The 13,457-nt window shown below is 42.2% G+C and overlaps 1 protein-coding gene across 1 annotated transcript in view; it reads right to left on the reverse strand.

Moving 5' to 3' along the window:
• Positions 1-1,717: 1,717 nt before the first annotated feature.
• The window catches only part of TCERG1 (transcription elongation regulator 1), a 27,370-nt gene continuing 15,630 nt past the window's right edge, over positions 1,718-13,457 (reverse strand). Inside the window, 9 exon segments of the mRNA XM_009993484.1 lie at positions 1,718-2,072; positions 2,537-2,637; positions 2,897-2,980; positions 3,932-4,111; positions 4,518-4,700; positions 5,484-5,648; positions 9,497-9,647; positions 11,690-11,808; positions 12,461-12,552. Of these exon segments, the coding sequence (XP_009991786.1) occupies positions 1,871-2,072; positions 2,537-2,637; positions 2,897-2,980; positions 3,932-4,111; positions 4,518-4,700; positions 5,484-5,648; positions 9,497-9,647; positions 11,690-11,808; positions 12,461-12,552 (1,277 nt within the window). The 3' untranslated portion in view covers positions 1,718-1,870.

Here is a 13,457-nt window from a genome sequence, read left to right on the forward strand (position 1 = left end):
GTGAACAAGTTAACCATATTTTAGACCAGCCATAAAAAATGCATGGCTTCCTGCAGGGCTGGGCTGAGGGAACATCAATGAACTTCCCAGCAGAGCAGGGCCATGTTGTGCTCTCATGGTGAGCAGCACGTGGCCACAATTCCCACCACCACGCTACTCCAGGCACCTTCGGCATCCCCAATATAGCCATGATGTCACTGCCCAGAGCAGGCTCAAGGAGTCCCATGGGACTGGGTGTCTCCAGGTCCAACAGTGACAGTGGCAGCTCTACCATCCCCACCCAGGCCCTGCAGCCTGACCCACAGCCTCCCTCTGCTCCTCAGCAGCACACGGCCAGACCCACTCTTGTCCTTCCCAGGAGGGACCTACACTTCCCACAGGATCTAACATGCTTGTCCTTCAGAAGCTGCCACCCTCCTCACCCTGCGGCCCTCCCAGCAGAGGTACAGGCTGGCACGGGTCCCCAGAGCTGATGGAGCAGGGGCCTTGCCCTGATCTTCAGGAGTGTGCTGTGACCGCGTGTCAGCAGGACAAACCCACCCTCTGTGCACAACCTGCCAGCTCAGAGCTCAGGCTGCAAGCCTGAGGGCCTGGCCACCAACACAGGAACAGCTGGAAGGAAAATTAGCTTCTCATGGAAGAATCAGCTCTTCCCACCCCTCAACTCAGAGGAAGAGATACATGTCAAGCACAGAAGAAACAGAAGGAAATGCTCTGACTCTGCCATCCCCACCATCTCACATTGAGGCAAAAGACCAAACAATTAAACTAGGAAACAACCTCCCTTGGCTCCCCCCTGCATGGACATGGTCTGCTCTGCCAAACAGCCAAGAATTTAGGCAATATGACTTCAGTGGTTTGCTTTACTTGTAAATTCACAAGTCCAACAAAATCCAACAAAAACTGGTATTAGGCCTGTACAATCCATATATAAAAAGGGTTGGTTTATTGTAGTTCAAATACATAAACTGAACAATCCCAACATTTCAAAATTAAACTTTAGAAACACAAGTTTAACATTCAAAACAGGAGTATAGTTTACAAGAATTGCCCAGAGGGGAAATCCACAGTCTAATCCAGAAGTATGTAAAGATCACTTTCTTGTAAATAAAAATGTGTTTATACAACCGTCCTGTTCTGCTCTGTAACCACTGCTATTTACCAAGTGTTTCCAACTTGGAGTAAAAATTGTTAGACAAATCTTCACTTGGGCAGAGCAACCTGATTTTGCTTCTAACTCATGGATAGGGTAAGGAACAAAGCAGAGCTGTGAACAAATTTAATTTGGTCTCTTAGTCCTCATTCCTCTCTCTCAGCTCTAACTCTGGCTTTAATGGATTTAGTTGCATTTACAAGGGTGAAAGCAAGCAGAAAATGGGGACTTGTGTTTCCAGAGCAGTCCTCAGTGATCAATCATGTGAGCTATCAGGCAGCATTCCACCTCCTGCAGGCAGCACTTGGGAAGCTGGAGGCACACGTGCAGGACCAGTTCAAACCACAAGCTCCATCACCCTTAAGACTCACGTGTGCGACGCTGCTGAGAAGAATGCCTCCAAACACCAGACATCCACACCTCGTGTACAGTTCCTGCATTGCTTTGAGATCTGAAGTTACCAAACACAGCCCACACACTCAGATCTTTGTCAGTCACGCCCCCAAAATTCATAAATACCTTTAACGTGATGTTGTTGGTGGTGATTCCCCCCCCGCCACCCTCGAGACCATTTTATGTTCACAAACGCTGCTTCTTCCTCTGCTCCTCAGATGGTTTTGCAATATATTCACGGTAATGTGTATGTATAAACCTGACAGATGGCTCATGCAAGCTTTTGGATTTAACAGGTACTCTTGCCTTGAGAGTATTTTGTAACTATTTCGTGGTTCGCCTGGTGGGCTCCGAGGCGGTGGGGGGGGGCGGCGGCCCCCGGCGGTCCAGGTCATCCACGTAGGACACGATCAGCTTGCGTCTCTCCTCCGGGACGCAGTCCAGCACCAGGTACCGCTTGTCGTTCTGGAGTATCTTCTCAACGTCCTTCAGGTGCTGATCTGACTCCTGGATCAGCTTTTTGGACCTGGAAATGAGTGTAAGAATCCCCAGCTGAGAGCGGCCCAGCAGGCAGCGCGCCCCGGAACCCACCCTGCTCCCAGGGCTGGAGCCAAGGGAAGGTGCAGAGCTCTGGGCTCCTTCTTAGCCAGAAAGATGCTGCCTTAGGTCAGGCCCAGGCACATCACCAGTGCTTTCTGATCAGGCCTGCTGCCTATGATTGTGCTACAGTAATTAAACAAGATGGAAGACTTGTGTCTGGCTGCAATGCCCTGGAACAGCACTACATGAACTACACAAAGGCTAAGACCTGGAGAGGAGAAAAAGAAAAATCACCAAGAGTTTTAAATCCAGCATCTAAAAGAGGCCAAACATTAGAATTTGGACGTAGAAGCCTCAGCCATGGCCCAGCCTGATGGATCGGCTGTTGTCACCATTCACATGGAAATCACAATACAAAGACTAGTCCTTTGTCCACAGGACTCTGCTCACCTGTAGGTGATGAATTTGGTCTCTTTCAACAGTGTCCTGAAGTCAGCTTTGGCAGTGATGTATTTGTCTCTAATGTATTCCTCAAACTCCCTTTGTTTTTTCTGACAGAAATAAAGATAAGATTAAAACACTGAATGCAGATTAAGCACCTCAAGCAACTTAACACATTGAGAATAAGCAATAATCACACGTTCATTATACTTTGCCTTTAACATTTTGAGTTAAAAAACAAAAACAAAACGTTATTTAAACAACGGTACTTCTGTTCACATAAAGCAGAAACTACCTCAGCAGCCACCAACTCACTTTCCAGGCATCCTGCTCTATGCTGAGTTAGCAACAGCCATGCAAACCTCTTACCCTGTCACTTGAAGAAAATTTGATGCACCTCGGATCTTCTTTAATGATCTTTTTCACTTCTTTCCATGTTGATGTTAAGGTTATCTTTGAAAAGAAGCAAAAATAGTTACATTAAAAGAAAGTTAGATTCTAGCAGTATGGACTGTAAATATTACATCTGAAGCTTTTAAGTATCTCCCAAGTCTACTGAAAAAGTTACTGTATTTTTAGGTATTGCATTTGGAATACTCACACTACTACATTAATATTTTTTGTTGGTTGATTTTATATCTTTACCTTTCTTCAGTATTTTGAGATGGTGTTTTCAGATAAAAGTCCTCTCAAACATAATGTACAACCCCAAGTCTTTTTCTAGTAAATATTTATGTATATGAATGTGTTGTTAAAAACCACCCACAGAAAACTTACTTCAGAGTTACACATCTGTCAATTTCTTCTGTCACACTCAACACATGCCTCATGTTCTAAGCACTAACTAATGCATTAAAAATAAGGTTAAAACTTCCAGATTAGGAGCAAGCTGGCTGAAGTTGGCATGTGACTAAAAAAGAGCAAGATTCACTAAACCCCCCCAGTAATTCAGAATAGGGGACAGGTCTCCAAAGCACTACACAGAAGCAAAGGTCAGATTCAGTAGCACAAGACAGAGCAGGAGAACATCAAGCAGATGAACTTGGTGTGTTTACATATGGATAGTCATCAAGACAAATACAGTGGATATCTGAAAGAGCAAGATGCCATATGGTAAAAAGTATCAACTCAGTGTTGAGGAAACATCCTGCAGGAGATAGAAAGATCACTGATTAGAAGTTTAAATGTAAATGAATTGCAAGTTGAACCAAAATAACACTCAAGATAAACAGGAGAGGAAACATTAAGCACAAACTTTGTTACAAAGAAGAAAAGAGAGTGGTGAAGCAAAGGGGCCCTGGAAATAAGCCCAAGCAAAACCAGACTGTGTGAGAAAAAACCAGAAACAGAGAATATTACAATGGGGTGGCAAAGATTTGGAGTTTGCCTATTGACAGCTCTTACCGCTGAAGTCTCATCCAGAAGCTGCCTGAAGTGTTCCCTCTTCTTTTTGGTAAGTGCTTCAATGTGCTCATTAAAGAGTTTCTCTTTCTCCTCCCTCTCCAGTAAGGACCCAGATTCCCACCGATGATCTTTGCGGAGAGTCCTTCTGGTGTCAGACCAGGACACATCTGAAGAACGCACCTGAGCCAAATGATTGACATTCTTTTAAACCAATTCTTTCTACAGTTCATGGATATTTCTTACATTCTTTTTCATTTTTTAATTTCTCTTGGTTTAAGTTCAGGTTCCAATTAAAGATTAAAAACCCCAACAACACAGCTTTTCAGCAAGGGACTGTAGCAGTTTCCCCTTAGGCAGGAAGCAGGGAGCTGCAGGAGTGACCCTGCACCAGCTCCAGGGCCCCCCTGCTGCAAGACAATGAACCCCAAGTGCCAACAAGGCCTCCTCTTCCAACCCAGGCAACACTCCCAACGGCAGGTGGAGAGCACCGGGGGGAAGGACAGGATTCTGTTTCTAGATGAACTCTGCTACAAGGAGCAGAAAGCTCTTGCCCAGCAGAGCCCTGGGCACCCTGCCCGTGCCTCACCATGTCGGACAGCAGCGCCTTGAAGTTCTGGATGGCCTCCTCCCGCTTGTGCTGCTCCCGCTCCCGGTCGATCTCCTTGGTTTGCTCCGAACGCGCCTTCTGCACCTCCCGCTCCCGCTCCCGCAGACTGGCCTCGATGCGAGCTTGTCTTTCCAGCTCCTTCTCCTTCTCAGAATCTAAATTCTGAAGGGGAAGAACAAACTCTTCTCAACAAAACCACACACCACTGTTGATCTTTTCATAGACGGGTAAGGAGACCGAAGGGTTCTCGAACCAAAGGCACTTTGGAACAAAACCCCTGCAGGTGGTTCGAGATGGATGCTCTACAGCATCTGGTGCTTCCACGAGGGGGAGAAGCTTGGTCACAACTCTGACCACAGAAGGATTCTCAGGAGCCTGTTGTTTGTGTAACTGTACAAACAACCTCTGAATAATGGGGGCAGGGGGAGAGGGCATCAATCTGTTAGCCTAGTTTTACATTCTCAAGCATTAATTGCCTGGAAGAGAAAGGCAGAAATACTGGATTAAGAGAAAAGAACCAGTGAAGGAACTGTGTATGAACCATCCATATTCCTGAAGGAAGTTCAGCTGATGCAAAAATCACAGCAAAGCAAACTGCCCGTCCTGGTCAGAAGGAATCCATGTGATGTCTGTGTTGTCTGAAGTTTTACAGCCATTTTTACAACCCAAAGCCTTACAGCAACGCCTGCCTTTCCTGCTCTGCTGGATAAATCCTCCCAAGCACCGTGTGTGTGTGCAGACATGCACAGCACCACAGCCAGGGACAGAACTGCCACATGTCCAGTTGTCACTCTGAGGAACTTCCACAAGTAACTGTGGTGCAGAACTCCCTTGGGAGGGAACTAAAGCATACCCTGGTCTACCTTGTAGTTAGTTATGTCACTTGGTGAGAGCAGCGTGAGCAGCAGGACACCCACAGCAACACTCCCCATGTCATGTGCATACCTTAGCTATTTTCTCTATGTACTGTTTGAAGAGGTCCTCCCTCTGAGAAGAGCTATCCACTGCTTTGTAACGGGGGTCAGTCTCTACTTTGTCCTTCACTTTGCTCCAGCGAGACTGACTGTCCAGGTGGTGATTAGCCAGCAGTTCAAAGAAGTCCATTTTGATCTGTTTTACAGACAGAAACAGAAAGACAACACTTGAGAAAGATACTTTGATACCAACAGTTTGCTCTTATGAAAAAAGGAGTCAACTTACCTCTGACAGAGGGAAACATATTAATGTTACATACCATTACAATTTAGAGAAATCACTAAAACTCTGAATTTAGACACAACCATGACCAAAATTCACTTCCCCTTGGGACAATTTTGCTAAAGCAGATACATTACGATCTGCTGTATCTAAGATGAATTATATTCTTTACAGAATGATTCATCAATACAGTTTTTATTATTTTACTCCAATTTAAGCTTCTTTTTTGAGGTTATATATCTCTCAAAGTAACGAGTTACTGAATCTACATAAGAGCATTTTACATATTAATACTACAGAAGCTATGGAGTTTTAAACAGGGCTCTAGAAAAGTCAAGTATTTATGGATTCATCCTCCAAGTCTACAATGAACAGAGGTGAATTCTTGGATCTGCTGATAAAGAGCAATGTCTTAAAATGGATCTAACCCATAAAGAATTTCCCACTTATGGTAATAAAGCAAATACATTTAAGATGGGTATACACACTTATGCAAAAGCTTAAGGAAATGTTTTCATCTACTTTTTTCTCTTTTGGCATGTCAGCACTCAGTCCATAACAGCAGTCATGGCAAAGGGCTGGCAGAGGATCAACTGTAGTTGTTTTTTATCTCCAGACAACTAGGAACACATTTTCACCCAAATTCCCAGAACCAGCAGTTGCAAGAGCCACTACTGTGTCTTGACTGCATCTCTTTTTTTCTGGGGTATATGATCTCCCTGCTCCTGCTGCACCTGAGGCTCTAAGTGTCTTTTCTTTTTTTCCCATTTCCACCCCTTTATGCCTCAGAAGCCTGGTTTGGAGCTGAAGCCTCCCCCTCTCTGCAGCAGGGGCAAGGGGCCAGGGGATGTCTGGAGGGGCTCCAGGGGCAGGGCCAGCCATGCTGCCTTCACAGCATCCCAGACCCTGTTGGGCCACATCACAAAACCTGCTTTATGGCACACCCATTAAAAGAAACCCACAAGGTGGGAGAAGGGTTGGCCATTCACTTTTTGCTACTTAACACGCCTCTATAAAAAGGAAACCACCCAAAGCAGTTGAGCTGCACAGCACTGAGGGTCACACAGGAAGCGAGCAGATGGATGGGTGAGCAAACCCTGGCTGGGCAGGGAGCTGCCACCTTCTGACTCTAGAAATGGCTTTGGCTACAGAATGCAACAACAAAATGAAGAGCAGAGCCAACATTCTGCAGCCATGCCCACTGGCAATTTAGTTCTTCACAATATTAACATAGAAACATAAAAGGCTTTATAGGTTGTGGGGTTTTTTTTCTGTACTATCTCAGAGAGATAAAGATGGTAAGCAGAGATTAGAAAACAACTGGTTAGTGCCAGTGGGAAGTTGCTCTAATTCTACAGCACTATAAATTTTCTTAAAGTATCTGAACAAGATGCTAAACAAATTGTTTATTCATTGTAAAATTATGAATCTTGTTTCAAAACATCTTAAAACATGCATGCAGTATTAAAATATGAAGCTTTCTAAGCCATTTGCATTAGAAATATTTGTTAAAAATCAGACAATTCCCAGACATTACTACAGAAGTCTATAAAGTAAGGGTATCTCATAGTCTGCATGAATCATGGAAGCAAATATATATGTATATTCCACAGGCCGTGGCACCAGCTGAAAACAAAGGCCAAGGACCCCCCTACAACCCTGGCTCCCTCAGGAATAGGATGTGGATGAAAACTCAAAAAATTGAGTCAAAGACATCTCACCACAGAGTAGTCCTTAGTGCTGCGAGTTTAGTACATCTCCATAGACAGCATGACTGAGTACAATAATAGGCCAGGAAACTGTCAAGAGATCTGAATGACAGATGAGCCACCGACCCCAAGGCTGCAGGCTGAGGGATGTTCAGCACACCTCACCTCGGGGACAAAGGACAATGGTGTGTCCTGGTGAGCAGCTCAGTCACCGTTAGCAGCTCATCTAGCAGCTCATCGTCTGTTCCCCAATCTTAAACCCCTGTGCTCTCTGCCCTCTGAGCAGCATGAGCACTGTATTTACTCACTGAAGCTAGGCACAAGAATAAAAACAACCACTGGAATAGCTGCTCCATCACCATTCAATAAACCATAACTCAATGAGAATCAAGATGTTCTGTAATTTAAACCCTTACGTTAAAGACTTCTGTAAAGTTGATCCTCCTTAAATAAAGATTTTGGACTTTTAAGTCAGACTGAGAAAGCTTCAGGTTAAATGCCTTCAGTTTTCTTTTATGTTTTAAGCACTTTCAAAATCAAAGGAAAATAAGACTGAAAGTATTTCAGGTTTATTTAGAAGTCTTTTTTTTTTTTTTTTTTTTGGCAGTTAACACATTGCAGGTACAACTCTCATCACTTCACAAGGAAATAAACTAAAAAAATGTAAAGTACCGGAACTGCGGGAGGCTAAAGTCACCACACAGAGATACCAATTCTTTCCTCACTAGGGAATCCCATAATATTTGCGTGTCAGTGATTGACAGCTGTCAGACTGAACTGATTGACAGGCCGCACAGCACATAACTGTAAAGTCTATCCACTTGTTATAAAACAGAATACATAAAATGGTTACAAAAGGCTTTTGGAGAAAAAAAAGCATTATTTCAAAAGCAAACAAACAATCTGTCTTAACTTTTCAACTGTAGAACAATCATGCAACAACAAAATAAGCATTTACTTTTTTTTTAAAAAAGTCTTCAGCTGCACTATTAAGCTGCAAAAATTCTTTACAATTCCATATGCATAATTGAAATGCAGCATGTAAAAGTCTAGTTTTGAATTACACCAGTTCTCCTCTGAAAACATAATCATTTCTTGAAAATATCAGCAATAAGTCAACATTTGGAAAAACTGGAGCACAGAATCAAATTAGACCAGAGTATCCAAATTAAAACACAGATGCAAAACTTATTGAATAGCAAAGTTGCCCTCAAATTTAACCAATTATTCAGCACTTTCCTGTGAGCATCCTTAGCAGATGAAATTTCCAATAACTTTGTACAACAAAATGAATATTGCAGACTTTAAAATGTCAGAAATGATTAGGCTTCAGAGGCTATTTTCTCCATCCACACGCACACAGGGACATTCCAGCCAGTGGCTGCACATTTTGATCTTTGCTGCCACCTCCATGGCAGCTGCTCCCTGCAATTGACAGCACAGTCAGGTGACATTTGGAATTCATTAATCTTTAATTGCTGACCTTCCATTCTAATAAGCAGTAGTTTATACATAAGATATATTTACTGAAATATTAAAAAGTCACTGAAGTGCTAGCTTCTAGATGGAAAGAGAAGATACAGAAGCTGTATCCTACAGAGAATTTCAACTTCTTACTGCCTCCACTGAGAGAACAGAGAGGTAATGGCCAGTTCTGGGGTTTCCAGCCAAACAGGACAAGAATCCTTTTCCTTTTAATGCTTCAGGATAATGTAACTTAAAAAAAAAATAAATCAGGCATTATTCCAGTTAAGAATATAACGGTACTTTTAAGAAAATGAAACAACAAAAAAGTGTGATTATTTAAGTAAGCTCAGTTTCACAATGTAAATTCAATTCTACATACTCTAGAAGTCAGTACAGCTGCAAACTTCAAGCAGGGAGTTCAGAAAGAGCAGGGGGACACCTGCGGAGTGCTCAGACTGTAAAAACTCCATGGAAAGAGAAGGATCGTGTCTAAAGAAGGCACACTGGAAACCAAGCTCTGGCTTTGTCCCATCTCACTCAGACTCATGCCACTCACACTGCTGGGTCTAAAAAAAGTCACCTTACCTTCTCACCTCTGGTCTTCGAGTCTTCTTTTTCCTTCTTTCTTGCCGCTGTGATAAACTCATTAAACAAGGCCTCTCGATCTTTCATCTTTTCGATTGCCTTGAACCTCGAGTCTTTAGCATGCTTGGCTGCAAATTCACTAAAAGTAGTTCTGCAACAAAATGGCAAGTGAACTCATTTGGCAGAGCTGTCTTTGCTAGGAAGCAGGTTCAGCAGAGAGATTTCTCCTGCTAGAATACATGCCAGAGCACAATCTACCAAAAAAAGGCACCATCCCATGGTCTCACTAGAGATGCTGATCAGAGAAGCCTTAAGGAGCCAGGCTTAGGCACAGGGAAGGTATGTTAGAGACCTACAGGGGTTTGTCTGTTGGAATGCAGCTGCCTGCAGAAAGTGCAGGTGTAGGAAGAGAGATGGCAACACAACCAAGAAGAAATGAAAAGACTCAGTTGTCTACAAAAATCTTCTTTTTTTGTGGGTTAGCAGTACAGCCACGTCTGCCCTGGTACTTCACAGCTGTGGAACTGAGCAACTGATGTGCACTCACTTGCAGCCAAACCATGCTAAGAGTTCACCATGAAAACCATCTTTAGGTGTTAGTCACAGTAGGACACCAGCTGAATCCTTTTTCCCTCCTACCATGAACACTGTAGCCTGATCTTCACATGAGTTCAGAGCATTCTGAACACTCTGGGCAGATGTAGCACTACTGGGCTTTCAACCCATCATCCCCACAGCACTTCCCTGACCATTCTCTCACCTCCAGGGCCAGATTCCAATCTGTGCAGTAGGTACAGTACTGCCACTTACCTCGAAAAAAACCACTACTGTGCTTTTTCCAAGCTCTGATGCAAATCTGGCCCCAAGAATACGTGAGACACTTATAATCATACGAATGTTTTCATCACAGCATGGAAATAATTAGACTTGGAAAATCCAGCCTACTGTTGCTGTAGGGTAAATTGAAACAAGAAGAGAATTTGGTAGCTTATTCAAAAAGATTAGAAAGTGAATGTACAGCTATATTGAAGAACAAGAGCTGTTTAAGTGAAGTGAACACAAACTCTTGAGCATGTTGGACTGAGATAGATGATAAAAAAACAGTCTGGCACTCACAGAAGTACAGCATTATCTTTAGACAAACACTGAAACCAGAAGACAAAGGATAAGATTAAACAAGACAGTATTTCAGCTAGAACTCTCCTTCCCACCCCAACCCATAACCAGGTAAGAGTCAGTCCCAATCTGATACACCAGAGATATCTTGGAAGCTGAGGATACTCAAGCTAACGTAATAGTCCATGTTAAGTCTCTGAACTATGTATTAAACTTACTACTGATGAACTTTTTCTTAACACATGTCCATGCCTCCATTCTTCCCAGCCTACTACTGTCAAAACTGCTACCCTTATTAAATGAGCAGTTGGGTTTTAAATAAAAGTTGTTAATCAGGTTTAAAGCAATTTAAAAATAAAGACAACACTGGCTTCCACCAGATTTCCAACATGGGTCACTGAAAAAAAGTCAAGCTGAGGTGAAACAAATGAGCTGTTATTTCACTGTAAAAGAATTAATGCCAGATAAGCCAGAGGTGCTAAAAGAGAATGCTTTAGAGCTCCTCTGGTGACAGTAGCATGTATTTCATCAACCCTGTGTGAAAAAGCTGTGAAACAAACAATTGTAGCAATAACATCTTGAAGTTTGGTACATTTACTGTCATCACCTTGCCATTATCACTGCAAGGAGGTCTCCATGTGAGGAATAATGTAATCATGTCTGTATTACAGCAACTAGAACTTTCTGTCATACTAGCATATTTGTAACCAGAAAAGCATCCCTTCAGCCCTCCCAGACTGAAGAAACCTCCCTTGTGCTTCTCAGAGAGTGCAAAAGTTCTTCAGGAGAAAGAGGGTTATCAAAGAAAACCTGAGGTGGCTCAAGAGGCATTTCTCACAATCCAGACAGCATGCTGGGGATTTCTTCAAAATGATTAAAAATATGTAAATTGTTATCAATCACCACTTCTGTTATTCCATGGATTAGGTGCAAACAAGCAGGCAAATGAAGACCTCAACAATATCTGATGATTTTTCTCCTCTTTGCTCACTTTGAAAGAGGTTAATCTACCCACTGTCACCCAACATATGTTGTTTTAACAGAGCTTATGCATATGAACAAGAAAGAAGCTCCTACCTTGGATTAATCTTTGCTTCTTCCATCATTTTCTTGAAATCCTCCTTGGCCTGCATTATTTTGTTTTTCTTCTCCTTGCGCTCTTCTTCTGCCCGGGTTTTCACATACTGATCAAATACCTGCAGAAACACCAGTCACCAACATAGAACAGACACACCTGGAGCCATGCAAGCTCTAGGCAAGAGGGAGGAAAAAATCCCATTTCTTTCCTTTTCTCCTCTTTCCTTTCCTCTTACCACAGAACCAACACAGATGAGGTAGAAAGTAAAATCAGGGACTCTTTGAACATGCAAATGTCTCCAATCTGCTGAAGTTGCACTGGGCTGTATCTAACCACCTAACCTGAGACCTGGGAAGGATTTCCTCACACATTCATTGACATTAATGTTTTCCTGGATTGTGTGTTTAAGACAGCAGACACTTCCTGTATTCTTGAAGTTTTCCATTTCCTTACATCCATTTGAAGAAAAGCTTCTGGAGTGAGAACTTGCTTAATAGTAAAAATGTGCTTTAGTTTTTCCCCCAACCCCTTTGTGTTGTTTTTTCTTAACAAGCAGATTATTCATTACACCAAGATTTTGAAGAGGTGCTGACAATTCTCTTACCATTTCATTTAGGTTTTGGGAGCTCTCTGCATGCACACAACTTCCAGTGTGTTAAAATACTGGGCCTTTCAAGCACCAGAAAAATGTAACTAATTTCTATCTGGAAGGTTAAAAGGAACAGAAAGAACTGTGTCTGGACATGGAACAAATGTGTCCTCTCCTTTACCTGTTTCCTTTCTTTCGGGTTGAGAAGCAAGTAACGAGGATCAAAAACTATCTTGTGTAGCTCTTTCTCCCACGTTGAAAAAGCAGAGACCTTTAATTAAAATAAGTCAAATGTCAACTAAGAGTTAAGGTTCCTCAAGCATGCAGAATCTGTACTTTTGCTTGAAAACAACAGGACACCTAATGAAAAGAGGGAAACAAACTTATCCTGAAGTTTTCAGCACCAATAGATGAAATAGACTGCCACAGCAAGTTTCAACACTCACTGGCTCTGAAAACTTCTAAATAATAACATGTGCTTAATTGCTACTACTCTGTAACATTAAAAAAAAAGTACATCAGAAAAGAGCCTTGAGATTCTATATTCTGATACCACACAGCCTGCTCTATGCCTTTTCCAAATGTTATGAGTGTAAACAGTTCTGCTACAAGTTTGATTTAAATACATTTGAGCTCATCTTGAACTAGCTTTACTAAAACCATCCCATAAAATCCAGTTACTGAAACTAAATGGAAGCTGCAGAGGCAGCTGGAACCACTTCCATTTCTTTGAAGTTACTATATAAATTTGTATTCTAATGGCCTGATTTATCTATCAAAACTGACTGGTATCAAGCAGATTTCAAATCTCTTTAACTAAAAGCAAAAAGTCTCCCACTTAAGGATAAGAATGTACAGTGGAACTTACTGCTTCTTTCATGTAGGAACATTTCCAAAAACATTAAGGACTTGTCCAGTTTGTGCATCCCGTTTATTTTCAATGGCAGCTTTCAATTAGGTACTTATTTAATTTGGGAAAAAAATTTAAAAATTATCTGTCTTGATACTGTTTAATTTCAGTTAGTTAGAAATCAGAATTTTGCTATTATTGTAACATTCTTTGAACTACAGAGTCTGGTACCAAATGCACCCCTTGATCTGCGGAAGGATGAGACCGTTTCCTTCACATAAAGCACTGCAGGTTCTCAACTCCTTAAGAATTAAGAGCTCTGCCTCAG

The sequence above is a fragment of the Chaetura pelagica genome, unplaced genomic scaffold (assembly GCF_000747805.2).
Source record: "Chaetura pelagica isolate M959 unplaced genomic scaffold, ChaPel_1.0 scaffold543, whole genome shotgun sequence".
In the NCBI taxonomy this organism is placed as follows: Eukaryota; Metazoa; Chordata; class Aves; order Apodiformes; family Apodidae; genus Chaetura; species Chaetura pelagica.